Genomic DNA, 16,459 nt, shown 5'->3' on the forward strand with positions numbered 1-16,459 from the left:
ACTTCACAACAAATGTTCGGGACCAACCTAGAAACAAAGCAACTCAGAAGGAACGGTATCGGTAAGCCAATAATACGTTTGGCAAGCATCTCGAATTGGGACAAGTACTCACTCAAGAAGCCTTACTGTGTCAGTTTGAAAAGGGACCCAATAGGGTCTTTGTATTATGAGGGAGAGAAACAAGCTTCGAGAGCGTGAAGAAGACCTGACCAAGAAGAAATTTGGTCATTCCTCGTCATCCACATGAACCAAGCGAGTGCAAGACCCTTCATGGAGAATGAGGCGATAACGAGGCATTCAGGTTTAGGGGTAGTGTGGTACTTGAAGAATTGATTGATTTTGAAGATCCACCCCAAAGGATCGGATCCATCAAATCTTGGGGCTTCGAGCTTCATGCGAGGAAGATGGGATGAAGGGCTAATAGGGTATGGGTTTGCAGAGGAGGATGAAGGTGAGGGAGATTGTTGTTGGCTAGTCTCTAGAACTGTGATGCATTGGATGATTTCGTCAAGATAGGTAGTGATGTGAAGTTGATTGGAAGCTAATTTGGCAATTTCTTCTTCAATGCACTCCATATTGGATTTCAAGTGAGTGGATTCTTCCATGGTACTCTCAATGAAAGCACCAAGGTGTTATGATCAGAACTATGAAAAGGATGATCCTAGCATTCGATGTCTAGGTCCCTCCAGAGAAAAGGTGAGAAAAAAGAGTTTTATTTCTGCTTTTCCATTAGAATACAACATTCATTCTTATATAAGCATTGCTCTAACATATTTCCAATGAAATTTGGCATTACTTGCCTTAGTGGAATTCAAATACAGGGAACCAAGGGAATAATTCCTAACAGAAAGGGAAATGCTTGGCAAATAGCTAATCTTGGTGACCACTAATCTTTTGTCAGTTCATCATTCTTCTTCATAGATAGTTATACGAAATCCTTGAGGTGATGAGGTTTGTTGATTTCCCTTTTGGGCCTCTGGTTAGTGCTTGTCTCCCCTATGTTTGTTTGCAACTTTTCTGTTTTAATGTTATTTGATTGTTGAATCCACCTTGGCTACTTCATAACAAAACACCACCAACAATGATGGTGAAGATGAACGGAGGGATGAAGGAGGGGAGACTCGCGGCGCAAACGAAGGGAGTAGGAGAAGGGAAACATAAGAGGGAGGGGAGGGGAGGGGTGTAGGGAGGGGATGGTGGTTTTCAATTTTAAGTGAAGGGCAATTTTGCCAATTCACTTTAATTGTTAGGTGTAGAAGAAATTCTACCGGTCCAAGAAGAAAATCCGTTATTTTTGGTATCAAATTGGTGCTCCCTAAAGGCCTCACCAAGGTTATGGTTGAGTTCGATTAAGAGAATGCAATCCAAATGGTGTGAAAAGGTGTCTCTTCGACCAACAATTGTGCTCATTTGATCCTCATCAGTCACAGAATGATGAAGGAAGGGGAAGACATTGGCATTTCCCATATTTTTAGGGAAGGGAACTAAGCAGCAGATTGCATGGCAAAGAATGGCTTGTCTCTCCATGGTGGAATCGTTTTCTTTTGTGTTCATGAGTTTGTTACTCAGCACCCCTTCAAGCTAAGGCTGGAGGGAGTTTATCCTTGTAATTTTCGTTTTTGTTTGGGGCCTAGGCCTTCTTGTCTCAGCAAAAAAGATAGCATAAGTAATGCCATATCCTAGTTTCTATAGTCTTGTGAATCCTGTAAAAAAAAATTACCTTCGGTTTTCATTTTGATAGGTGAAATTACTAGAGTTTTGCTTCAATTTTGTCCCACTAGATTTAACATACTTGCTTTCAACACAAAGTGATTTGGTGAGAAATGTATCATGTATGTTTTCACTATATAAGTTTGAAACCAACATGTTTGTATGAGTGTCAAAGTGCCCTGATGCATGTCACCCTTGAAACAAGTATTCCTTTCTTCTGCGTTAATTTGAACATAAACTTAGACAAAAAAAGTGATTTTTTATGCAGATCCAAACACACGCTAATCTATCACTAAACTTATAATAGAAAATATGACCATGAAATCATCCAAAGCATACTTGCAATTGTTCACCAGCAAAAACACACACCCCACCTTCGACTTAAGTCACGGGAGCACTTGCTACACAACAATTAAATAACAACAATCCAATATCCATCGGGGGGAATCATGTTACATGCATCACAAGATGCCATTGTCCATCAAGAATGATCCATGGATATAGTTTCAACAAATTTTACATTGACCAGATCTAAACACAACCTTTGCAAGTTGCAACAACATTCAAAGTTTAAACCCTTTACACAATCTCATTTTTGAAATAAGACTATCCGGACAAAAAATAGAAAGAAAAATTATATGGAAATCCCAAAATTGCTTTAATTCATAAGCAAGCCATGTAATTTATGTGTTATAATTTATAAATCACAAGTCTCAAAGTTATCAAAACTCTTCCTGTTGCAAAGTTGGTTTCCTTATAGTTGGTCTGTAGTTGGTTTCCTTATAGTTGGTCTGTAGTTGGTTTCCTTATAGTTGGTCTGTGACCTGAAACAGGGGCCTAGACATGTCATCTAAACAGTCCATCCCCAAATCAGGCTTGTCTTTTAACTAGCTTTTCTCCTCTGAAATAGCCGGTTCAGATACTTCCTCAATCTCAGGGCTAGTATTTACGGGATTATCGCTTCTGATTACACTCTGGGCTGCAGAATCACTAGCATTTTTAACTTCTTCACCGTCATCTGTTTTAGGAGACTGAGTGTTATGGGAATTTAAACCAGATATACGCTCATCCGATTGCTTTGGTTTGTTCAGGGCGTGACAGTGTGGGCAGTAATAAGTAATAAATGGGAAATCCTCCTTCCGAGCAAGACCTGAAAGGAAACAAGTAGACAAAAACACAATTTAAACTGTATTCAGAAATGATAAGTAGCTATTACTTTGTGTATGAACATAAGCCTAGAACATCAAACACAGCCAACTTACCATTATGCATGCGGCAGTTACCGCATATAAGCTCATAAGACTGTGTTGGATCCTCACCCACAAGCAATGCTGCAATTCGAGCAATCCATCCTCCATCGTTCATTGTTGAACTTTGAGGATTGTGATGTTCAACAACTACAAGCTGATTATGCTCATGAGTTTGGGTTTGATCAATTTTCCCAGAACCAACTAATTGTTGATCAGAATAATTTGGTGTAGTTGTCCCTGGACTAGTGGATCTAGAGGTCACTTGTTTGCGATTTCGAAGCCCACTAGACTGAACAACTTCAACATCCTTGGTCTTCCCTGTTGAAACACCAGAAGATTCATCCCCCACATACACTTTCAAACCCGAATCTGCACCCAACTTGGATGCTAAAACAGTTGCAGCTGCTGCCTTTGCTGCAGGATCTGTATCATATCTCTGTGGATCACAAGAGCTAAGTATAATACACAATAATATTAAAGTATTTTGCAAACAAATATATCAAGTTGACTTTTATAATGCACTTCAAAGCAAAGGAATATACTTGGTCATAATAAAATAAAGAAACTAGGATTCAAGTGATAGAATTGTTCGTGTGATTCGTTATCTTCTCCAAGGCAAAAGTCTTAATAACAATTAGCTTAATGGATGCAATCACATTTGGTGACAGCTTGAAGAAAATCCGAAGTGAATGTTTAATGTGCAAAAGTTTCCAACATAACTTGAAATTTAGTACAAGTTATTGAAAATTGACTGACCTAACTCAACCCAAAAGCTAGCTCAAGGGAAGAGGATTGCCTAGAGTATTTTGACCATGTTCCTACATCTTAAGTCAAATCAATGGGGACATGACCTGATAGTATAAATAGGCTAGGCTTTTATACCATCCCTGTTACCCAGTTGCTTAAGCAGCAAGATAGCATGATGCTACATATTATTAGCACCAAAAAGACACTAGTTAACTATAGGATGAAAATATACCGAAGGAACCAAGAAACTTCTATTAACCCAAATGAAGAATGAAGATACATGAAAGAGAAAGAAAAATGGGCTAGTGGAAAAATAGGCAAAGCAAAAAGTCAGATTCAACAGCAAACCAGAAAGAAAGAAAAATAGGCAATTATTGAAAGAGGGTGATATAAAATATTTATTAATTATGTGTTACTTTTTGGAATAACTGTCTTTCTACTTTTGCAATTGAGATATTTATCTTGTCTTTATAAGATTTCATTTTGCGAGTTTTTGTCTGATTAGGATTTTTATTAAGTTTGGATTATAAAAAGCCCTTCAGGTTCCTTATTTCTTGAAGGCTCCTATCGATATGTTGTATCTGATAATTAGTTGTGTAAGTGGTAGTGGCATTGGCAGTGGGGCTTACACTAGAGCAAGGAAGGAGGCCGGTTTTTTTCTTATTAGGTGATATCAAGTGTTGGAAGAGTGATTGTAAGGGAATCAAAATGTTTGGCTAGATTTGACTACTTAGGTGCAAACACCTAGTAAAAATGGAATTTTCTTACAATTAAGATCAACTTTATACAATGCACTAGACAATACCTTAAGGTTTTGTCATTAAGAAGCATGAATTGATCAATAGTTCAATACAACCCAAGTATATTTCATCTGCTCTAAATGAGAAGGAACAAGGAGATATTGAAAGTCCTATAACAATACTTGCTTTAAACAATTACCTGAGTCAGGGATGGATGCAGGTTTAACACTGGGGGGAAATGCCCCCACTAATCTCTCAAGTTTCTTTATATAGTGTATATTAGATCTTACATATAAAAAATAAGAAATGATTCACTCTAACTAAGAAAGTTAGTTACCCAAGCTTAATAGTATTAGTTTCAATTAAAAAGTAAATTTTTGTCCAAACTTATGCTTCATTAGAAATTGGTATCAGAAATTAATAAAGATTCGTTGAAGCTAACACCTCAATTAAATGAAAGATATTTTAGAGATAATAAACATTAAATAAGTCAATAATGAGTGACTTTTAATTGAAAATAACTTTTTTAACTGCATCTAACATTTTCTGTTGTGAATACCATCAAGAATAAGATGAGGAATCATAGGAGAGGAGAGGTGAATGGTATAATTGTTTAGTTGCTTATATAGAGAGGGATTTTTGAAAACGTGGAAATCATCCAATATTTTCATAATATAAAAAACTCGTGGAGAACAATTGTGATGTATATTTATACTTTAAGAATGTTATGTTATAATTTTAATGCTATAAATTTATGTATCAATATTGTCCCAACTACCAAATATTTCTAGATCTGATGTCACTGACCTGAATGAGTTGCTGAGTAATGTAATAATTTGTCTTCTCATTGAGCTCATCAATTTTTGCCTTCCTTTCAGCTCTAAGACTTTCAGCTCTAAGTTGGTTATCCACATTTAATTGTATTAGTTTCAATTAAAAAGTAAATTTTTCTCCAATTTATGCTTCATTAGAAATTGGTATAAGGAATTAAGAAAGAGTCGTTGAAACTAACACCTCAATTAAATGAAGGATAATTTAGAGATAATAAGATTAAATAAGATAAAGTTAATTAGTTAAAATTTTCTTATATTTGAGACCAAGAAAAAAAAAAGTATTTTTCTTCTTATGTCTATTCCTATTTTTTTTTTCAACCAAAGTCAGTGGTTGAATAATTGTTTAGTGACTTATATAGAGAGGGATTCTTGAAAATGTGAAAATCATCCAATATTTTTATAATGTTGCGTTATATTTTTAATGCTGTAAATCTATGTATCAATTTTTGCCCTCCTTTCAAAAAAAAATTCTGGTCCTTTCTCTAAATTAGTTATCCACATATAATTGTATTAATTTCAATTAAAAGTATTTTTCCAACTTATGCTTCATTAGAAATTGATATCAGGACTCAATTAAAAAAGAGTTGTAGAAACTAACACTTCAATTAAATGAAAGATATTTTAGAGATAATAACATTAAATAAGATAAAGTTAATTAATTGAAATTTTCTTATATTTGAGACCAAGAAAAGAACTTCAAATATCTTATTCCTATTTTCTCTCTTTCCCACGAAAGTCAATAATTAGTAATATCATCAAGAATCAGACAAGAAATCGTACAAGAGATGAATGTTGAATAATTGTTTAGTTACTCATACGTAGAGGGATTTTTTAAGGTGTGAAAATCACCCAATATTTTCATAATATAAAAACTCGTAGAGAACAATTATGATATATATTTATACTTTAACAAGTTGTGTTATATTTTTAATGCTATAAATTTATGTATCAATATTGCCCCCCACTACCAAACATTTCTAGACATGTCACTAACTGTGATGTATATCTATACCATAGTTGTCAATACCGGCGTAGCGGAACGGTCGACCCCAAAGGTGAGATAGCGGGATAGCGGATAGCGGGATGACCACTATTTTAATGTTTTTTTATATATGTTAAATAATTAATAATATATATATATATGTTCAAAAACAAAAATATAAATATATATATATATATAAGTTTTTAATATTATATAATTATGATATTATTATATTTATTTAATATCATTTCTATATTATTTAATTATTAACATTATTATTATATATTAATATTGTTCGGCTACAATTTAACTAGATATGTTAAACTTTAAAACAAAAATATAAATATATATATATATATAAAGTTTTTAATATTATAAAATTATGATATTATTATATTTATTTAATATCATTTCTATATTATTTAATTATTAACATTATTATTATATATTAATATTGTTCGGCTACAATTTAACTAGATATGTTAAACTTTAAAACAAAAATATAAATATATAAATAATTAATAATATATATATGTTCAAAAACAAAAATATATATATATATATAAGTTTTTAATATTATAAAATTATGATATTATTATATTTATTTAATATTATTTCTATATTATTTAATTATTAACATTATTATTATATATTAATATTGTTTGCCTCTACATAGGCCAACCCTAGTGGTATATATGTTTTTTTTTTGCTGAATTCCCTAATGGTATATTAAAACGTGAATCTACTGTATAGATAATTGTTAAGGCAGGACAATTTTGGGAGACGTGGAGATAAATAGTTGGTGGAACGCGCAGGTGCAAGTTCGTCAAGTGAGATCTGAGATCGAGGGTTTCTTAGCAACACAGAACAGAGCAGAAGAAGCAACACAGAGCCCCCTCTCTCTCTCTCTCTCCCTCCCTCTCTGGGAAGAACAAAGCAGAAGAAGCAACACAGAACAGAATCACTAAACCCACTCAGAATCACCAGTGCTTCGAAGTAGCGGCACGTAAAACCGCTCCGCAACCCACGCCGCTCCGCCGCGATAGCGGCCTCTCCAGCCGCGACCCGAAACCGTGCCACTACACACGTGTCCGTCGCGGATGGGTGCCGCTCCGCCGCTACGGCCGCTATTGACAACTATGATCTATACTTTAACAATGTTGTTTTATATTTTTAATGCTATAAATTTATGTATCAATATTGCCCCCACTACCAAACATTTCTAGATCTGTCACTGACCTGAATGAGTTGTTGAGTAATGTAATAATTTGTCTTCTCTTTGAGCTCATCAATTTTTGCCTTCCTTTCAGCTCTAAGACTTTCAAGAATTTTCTGGTCCTTGCGATCACCTATAAAACCACAATTTTATATTTAAAATTAAATAATATCATTTTTGCACTTGGCATATCAAATCTAAATACTAGCTTATCACTGGGTTGTGCATGATAGCTTTCACCACTTATGACTAAAGATACCAAACTTCTAATAAATGTTTTTGTAGAAGATCTCTAGGACCTTTTGATGAATGTAATGTTAAAAATCAAGCATTTTTGGCTCTCTCGTCCTCCGGTTGTTGGCCCTCTCCTCCAACTGGCATCGGAAACACTCATCCTCTGGTTGTTGGCTCTCCTAGTCCTCAGTCCTCCGGTCAACTGGCACGGATAACTGTTACAAGATTCTTAGAGTCAGAGATGGTACTTCGCTCACCATTATCGAGCATGCATACATTAAACTCATGAGGAAATGACATCCAAGTAAGGGCCCTCTTGAAAAAGCCTACAATGAAATCAAGTTCAAATGGATTTCGGGAGCTTTTCAAGTGCTGGGATTGGATTCTACCGAAGGTTCAAGACACTTATAATGATGGTGGGATGTTGGTTTTGAAGACGTGCGGTTCTGGAAGACAAACAAATATGGAAACCATAATATATTGTATTAAGGTTGACACCTTAATTCCACACATGTTGACAGCATATATAACATCCCATGAACAATTCGGCTTGATATTACCTAATATGCTCGGGAAATTCTTCGAAAAATAGATTCAGCTTGAATTCTTTCCGTTTTCTTCTCTCAGTGCCAAATGGGATGATATTTTAAAGTCTGTTTACAACAGGCTATAAAGGATTTGGTGTGAAGAACCAAAAGCATCCCAATTTGACAAGTCTTTCTTGTCGTCCCACAAAGCTTCATGTACTCCCAAATATTGCAGGGTACCAACAAATAATGAATTGGGCAAATACATCTTCCACATGTTCAAGTTTGAACTAATAGTCATTGGGAATACTGGGAAGTCATTGGTCAGGATATATGTGACTGTGTGAAGGAGTTTTATTTGAATGCTAAAATATAAACTTTTCCACTCCCACTAAGTTGTTAACAAGTGATGGAATCAGAACTCGTAAACAACTTCAAAAATGGGAGGACTAGAACAGTTGACAAGCTTGAATTTGAGAATAAAAATCAGAAGACATAAAGTTTCTCTTGGCCTAGAAGTCAGATGCAAATTCAGTAGAACAGATAAATATATGATGCTCTAATTTACAAAACGAAATAAAATAAATAAATTGTCTTTCATGTTGATTGTAAACCTTTTGAGTTTGGACACTTACACATCCTGGTGAAGCTGACAAATGCAGTATATGTAGCCGAAGACAAGGCAGGCAAAAGAAACATTGGCAAAACTCGGATTGCCCTCATTTTCCAATTCATATCCATTGATCTTGTTGTCATAATAGCATAACCTACAGCAATGACCTGAAAGTTGAAACCATTTTAAGCAAAATCCATTTATAAAAACACCCTCAATAATCAATAAGAATATATTAATTTGTCAGAGAAGAAATTTAAAATTCAAGTAAACCCTCCATTGTCACTCAATAAAAGGGAAACATTACTGCACACTCCTCAAAAGATTTATTTTCATTTTTTTCAAAGACCCTACTGAAATAATTGAAACCACATCTACATTTACATTCCAAAAGTGGTTATACTTTCCCGTCCAAACAAAATCAGTTCTCCTAAACTAACTTTTAAAACGTCATTCCTAGAATGGCAAAGAAAGAAAAACAAATCATTCATTCCCAAACACAAATAACTTTTTTTAACCCCAATCCTCCAAAAAACCAATCCTTTCAAAAACCGAGTCCTCACAAGATCCAAAATATAAAACAAATCTAAAACACCAACAAGGCAACAACCCTTAAAATCCTCAGGGGACTAAACCCAAGACAATAATCTTTCAAAAAACCAAATACATAAAATTGTCCGCCTCTGCTTAATTCCTTCAAATATCTAAGGTTCTAAAATTCTCCAGTCTTTAAAAACCACAATTTCTCAAATTCACCAGTCTTTTAAGAGACCACACTTGCAGCCAAAATTTTCCACAACATCAGGATTTTTTAATTCTCCAAAACCACATCGCATTCACAATTTTTCACAATGTCAAGATTTTCAGAGACTCCGCGACTGCGACTGCGACCGCAATTTAAAACCTTACATCCATCCGCAGCGGCAAGTGAGGAGTGAAAAGCAAAACAACTCATTTTCAATAGAAGAACAAAAAAATAAAATAAAAAAGATAAAATTGATGTAGTTACCTCAAATAAAACAGAGAATAGAATTAGTTGGCGAGAGGTTCGCCTCCAAGAGCGAGATCTGTTGCTCAATCTAGTCACAGCCATGTTTTCCTCTTTTGTAATATACTCAAGCCTCTTCTCAAAGTCGTCGCGGTTCGACCTGAAAATCGCGTTCCAAATTCGCGAAATAAACCCTTTCTTCTTCTTCTCGTTCTTCTTGCTATCGTTCCCTCCACTGGCACTGGGACTAGTTTTTTCTTTCTTCTCACCTTTTTCATCCCCCATCACTCTCACCCCTTTCTTTCTAAGAAAGAAAGTGAGAATTGAGAAATGGTATGAAAGGAAAAGAGAGAGAGAGGAATGAACACGAACTTGTTCGATCTGGGAGGGTTCGAGAATGTTCGGCGGTATAGATCTCGGCGCGTAGGTTGGTGGTGAGTTACGAAGTGGAGTGAGAGTGGGGAGAAGAAGAAGAAACGTGAGAGAGGGTTATTTCAAAAATTTTGGGGTTTTGTTTTGGTTTCTGAGGACACTCTCTCTCTCCACGTAGTGTCAAGCACGTTGGACTTCACGCTCCGTGGATGTGAATACTTTGAAGTTTGATGTCACTCCATCAACCTAATCCTCTTTTTTTGAACATGTATGGTGATTTGGCTCACGGAAACTCACTGCCATCAAAGTTGTTTCCTTATTGTCCCTTCAAATTTTGAGAGATATGTTAATATTTAGGTGTAAAAATACACTTTAAAAACAGTCAGGTCCGCAATCAATATAGACATACCTCATATTGAAAAATAAAGTCTTCACAACAGTAAAAATTGAATTTATGCATTTTTGAGATATGAATTTATTTTTTATTAATTTTTTTGTTTGGTATTCCCTTCATTTTTATATATAAAACTCAATTACAATATTCATCAAAAATAAGAAAAATAATTAATTTAATTAATAATAATAAATTTATCTTAAATTTATAGTTTTTTTTAAATTATCCTTATTATTAATACTTATTTCTATTTTAATTATTTATCATTATATTATATCTCTTCTTTCAATGAAAGATATATTTAATCCAAAAATAATTAATAAAAAATATTATTATTTGAGTCTTATAAAAAATATCATTTTAAATTTAAATCTTACAAACAACAAACTGAAAAAAGAGACAGAGTAACATCTTTTGCGATGAGGTAGTTGACTGAACATCCTAACACTAGTAAATGAATACGACCAGTCAACCGTTTTTTACTGTTCTTAACTTTTTCTTTTCTTTTTCTGTTGTCATTAAAGAAAAAAAAAACAAGATTTTCTTTTCCTTTTTTATGAGGGGGTGTGAAATATTGAGCTGAAGATTCTGATCAACAAATTAAAATTTAAATATATTGACACTATAATGTTAATGTTGATATGTTGATTTTATATAATAATAACTATTTTAATAGTAGTAAATAAATAACATATAATATATGTACTGACAATCAAAATGTTTACTATCATCATGTCATCTAATTATATGTTTTATACATGAAAAGTAATTTATGATCGCCGTATTATTATGATAGTTTTTATGAAAAAGAAAATTCTTTAATTAGGATTAGTTTTTTTTCACTCCGTATCTTAACTAATAATATATTTTGTTTTAACCTTAAAAAATATATTTTTTATTTTTTTTTATTTTTTAATTAAAAAAATATAAATAGCTATCATGTTTGCCTTACAAAAAAGCTGTCAGCTTAAAAAAAATCATATTTGAAAAATTAGATTTTTTTTTTGTGAAATTGCACCTTCTCTCTCCTCTTTATTTCCAATATTGTTTGGTTTGCATTTTTATTTTCTATTTTTATTCCCTGTTTTCATTTTCAAAAGATTAGAATTCTGAAAACATGTTTGGTTTGACTTCTTGTTTTTTGTTTTCATGAAATAAAAATACTGAAAATTTATTATATATTCACTTCTTGTTTTTTTGTATTTTTAGATTTGTTTAAAATTACATTCATTGTCATCGCAATTTCATTTTACCCGAAATGAGGTTTCTATTCTCAACTGAAAACACTCAAAACGAGAATTTATTTTTCATTTTCTAGTTGTTTCCTGTTTTCATTTTCACTAAAATGTTTTCAGAAATTCAACCAAACACATTTTTATTACCGTTTTCTGTTTTCAGTGAAAATGAAAACAGAAAACAACCAAACCAAACACCCCCTTAAATTCTCAAATACACGTGTTGACAGTGAAGAGTCGGGATTGAGGAATACGATTTCTTAAGGAGATATTTTTTTAATTTATTTTTAAAAAAAATTAATTTTATATTTTATGAAAATTAATTTTTATTGATTTAATTTTTAAAAAAATTGTAAAATAATATTTAGTTTTTAAGAAAATGATGTTATTAAATATAATTTTTTTCTTATATTATTTAATTTTTAAAAGTTGATAATATTTTTGGTTTAATTATAATTAATTTATACAAGACTTTCAAACTTTTGATTTTTTAAATATTTTTTATAAAGAACAATGAATATATAGTTATTACATATTAGTTATATTATATAAAGAAATTAAAGCACTCAAATAACAGAAAATACTATCAATAATAATTGAAAATAATAAAACGAAATTGAAACATAATAAATGAAACATAATAAATAAAAAACAATAAAATGTACTAACAATAACAATTCAAACATGAAAATGACAAAACCAATCATAGTTTTAAAAGTGTTGTGCAGCGGACATGTCTTCTTCCAATAGTTGGATTATTGGTTTGTTAAAAAATAGATAAAATTTCTATTGGACAAGCAACGCTTCTAGTAGTTGGACAAAAAAATGTGCATTGTTCACTCACATGCATCGACAATCGCATTAATACAGATCTCAATAATCTCTGTCGGCTCCATGTGCGATGCGGAACAGTTCCATAAACAGTCAAGACACCAACAAAAAGACTATTGTCAATAATGTGTGCAATTGCACATTATTCACTCGCATGTATTGACAACCGCATTAATGCATATCTAAATAATTTGTGTGGGCTCGGTGCGCGATGTGAAACAATGCAATCAATAGTCATGATGCAACGGACAAAATGTCGTCTATAATGTACGTAATTGCGCACCATTCACTCACATGCACCGAGAACCGCATTAATGTGGTTCTCAATAATTCACGTGAGCTCGGTGCACAATGCAGAACAGTGCAGTCAATAGTCATGATGCAATAAACCGACTGTCGTCTGTAATGTATGCAGCTACACACTATTCACTCACATGCACCGAGAATCGCATTAATGTGTTTCTCAATAATTTGTGTGGGCTTGGTGCATGATGCGGAACAGGGCAGTCAACAATCGTGATGCGGAACAATGCAGTCAACAATCGTGATGCAACGGATAGACTGTCATCTGTAATGTACACAGTTGCACACTGTTCACTCACATGCACCGAGAACCCCATTAATGTGGTTCTTAATAATCCGTGTGGGCTCCGTGCGTGATACAGAACAGTGCAGTCAACAATCATGATGCAATCGACAGACTGTCGTATGTAATGTACACAATTGCACATTATTCACTCACATGCACCGAAACCACATTCATGTGCTTCTCAATAATCCGTGTGGGCTTGGTGTGTGATGCAGAATAGTGTGGTCAACAATCGTGATGCAACAGACAGATTATCGCCTGTAATGTACGCAGTTGTACACTGTTCACTCACATGTACCGAGAACCATATTAATGTGGTTCTCAATAACCCGTGTGGGCTCAATGTGTGATGCGGAACAGTGCGGTCAACAGTCATGATGCAACAAACAGACTATCATTTGTAGTGTGCACAGCTGCACACTGTTCACTCACATGCACCGACAACCACATTAATGTGGTTTTCAATAATTTGCGTGAGCTTGGTGCGCGATACGGAATAGTGCGATCAACAGTCATGATGCAACCGATAGTCTATTGTCTTTAATGTACGCAAATGCACACTGTTAACTCACATGCACTGACTCTCCCACCTAACTCTCGTACCTAACTTTGTCCCCTAACCCTTCCACCTAATTCTCATACCAAATTTTCTCACCCTATATATAATCTCACCATTTCACAACACATCACACACAACAACATTCTCACAAAACTAACCTCTATTCCTAACTCTCACAGTCTTCCCACTCACATCCCACAAACACCACCCATGGCTCCACCTAAAGAAATATCGATTATCATCCACCACCATGGTCAGATTGTAGACGACTCGGTTCAAGGATCGATGTACTCATGTGAAAACCCAATATTTCTATATGTGAGTCAGTCTATTAGGTTAACACAATTGATTCGAAAAATTAACAACTATCTCCTTACTCGGGCAACTGAAATAGTTGTTTAGTTGTTATATCGTGTCCCTATTTCATTTCATCATAGTCAAACACGTTTTATTTCAACACAACTACACATTAATGACGATCTTAGAGGCGTGCTGGAAACAATTGTCCAAAATCTAGAATTGAATTTTGTTGAATTGTATGCTATTATTGAGCTTATTCCTCAACCACAACCACCGTTGATATGATCCTTACTAGGAGTAGATCGCTTGATACAGGTCACCGAGTTTGGATGACACCAGTTCCAGAGAGGGAAGATAAGTCAGGATAGACACCATAAGAATTACCTTGATAAGTCTGAGATTGGTTCAACAAGGAACCCAGAGAGAAGCTCTCACAAAATATTCGTAAAATGCCAAAAGTCTCTCTGTTGAAAACGAAATCAATACATATAGTGTATCTGAACAAAAAAAATAGAAATAGACATGGGTCTCTCAAATTAGTTTGGGCCAAAATGACAACGAAAAAAAATAGAAATATAAAAGAAAACATATTCGGCTTGGGCTTTCAAATTAGATTAGACCTTCAGCAACAATTAATATTCTTAGTAGTGTCTCTGCCTCTAGGCCTTCATCCTTCTCCATTTTGGCCTTGTTAAGTATGTTTGATACCATTTGTTGGAGGGTATCCACTGACTGTTTGGTCCTACTCCTGGTCATATGTCATTGCATTTGGGCAATTTTAGGATTCTCATCAACCGTCTCCACAATCACAATTACCTTTTCCAATGTCATGTCCACAACTACAACTATCATCCTACGACAATTACTGTACAACAATCTCGACCTCAATGATCCAATGTCTTCGTGCAACAATCGTGAAACACAAGACGTCTTTAACATTTATACTTCATACACACAACTATTATCCCAAAATGATTCTTTTTTTGATGCTCAACAAACCTCCTTTGACCAACAAAACTATCATCCATCACAATATTTTACTTCACCCTCGTCATAACAATCACAAACACAAATATCAAACCAAAATGAACATCTCATCACAAATGAAGATCTCATTATACAATTTCACGAAGAAAACACATATGATTTTAGTGAGTATGAGGATAAGAGTTGTTTCGTCACAACAATGACCAAAACTATGACCAAAGCGATGACGAGGGTGTTGTCGTACCAATGTCACCTCTGTTGTAATATCACCAACTTAGGTGTTATTGGAGTTGAATCTTGACCACCTACCACAATACATTGATCAACATCATTTCGTTTTGCGACAACACTGTGTACAACTACCAATCGATGCACTCGAGGTTGGTATGACCTTCGATGAAAAAACACAATGTATTTGAGCAATCAAAAAATACAACATCAGAAAATCATTTTGACTGCAAAACAATATATTATGACTAGAGAAGGCTAAACTTCATGTGTAAATCACATGAGAATGGTTGTACATGGAGCTTAGGCACATATAATTCAAGGAGGCATAAGAAATGGATTATTAAGAGTATCAGAGGTCATTGCAATTGTCTCGTGCCAATGCTCATAGAAGATCATCATTAACTCGACAAACACGTCATAGGGCAGATCATCCAACCCATTGTCAAGACAAACCCAACAGTCTCAATCAAAACGTTAATGTTCATGAATTATGCTCTATCCTACAAAAAGTCATGCCTTTACGGGAGACACATGATTGATAGCTATAGCACAAGATAGTGCTAACCATATATTGATTGCCCACGCCATTATAGAAGGGGAGACAACTTTAGCGTGGGGTTTTTCCTAAAGAAGTTAAGAAGGCATGTTAATCCCCAAAGTAATATTTCTCTCATTTTAGATAGACACACCTCAATTATGAGTTTCTATAACAACCCAAATAATTTATGGGTTCAAGACACATCCCATTTCATTTGTCTACGTCACATTGCACAAAATTTCATTCGCGGTAACTCAAATGACAAACATATGAAGAAACCACTCATGCAGGCTGGTGAGTTATTAATTACTCTACTCATAACTTAAACAAAAGTAATTAATCTTATAAACTTGGAATTCTGAGTTGGGATTTTTAAATACCTGAATTAGATTACTGAATATTACTCCACTCGTAACTTAAACAAAAATTATTAATTGATTACGAAAAAGACATTCAATTCAAAGGGAAATATAATATTGGCACAAAATAAGTATTAAATCTATTGATTACACATAAAATAATTATTGTATAAGTTTATAATATATAAAACATAAATAAATAATATTAAAATAATTTATAAATA

General features: G+C 33.9%; 1 protein-coding gene across 1 annotated transcript; it reads right to left on the bottom strand.

Moving 5' to 3' along the window:
* Nucleotides 1-2,091: 2,091 nt before the first annotated feature.
* LOC114376406 (uncharacterized protein At2g24330-like) lies at nt 2,092-10,466 on the bottom strand. The gene is made up of 5 exons (XM_028334507.1): nt 9,862-10,466; nt 8,875-9,019; nt 7,502-7,611; nt 2,973-3,396; nt 2,092-2,860 (listed from the first exon to the last, which is right to left on the bottom strand). Exons 1-5 carry the CDS (start codon nt 10,123-10,125, stop codon nt 2,598-2,600), a joined length of 1,206 nt encoding a protein of 401 aa, XP_028190308.1. The 5' UTR covers nt 10,126-10,466; the 3' UTR covers nt 2,092-2,597.
* Between the last annotated feature and the right edge of the window lie 5,993 nt (nt 10,467-16,459).

Source organism: Glycine soja, chromosome 11, assembly GCF_004193775.1.
Source record: "Glycine soja cultivar W05 chromosome 11, ASM419377v2, whole genome shotgun sequence".
Taxonomy (NCBI): domain Eukaryota; kingdom Viridiplantae; phylum Streptophyta; class Magnoliopsida; order Fabales; family Fabaceae; genus Glycine; species Glycine soja.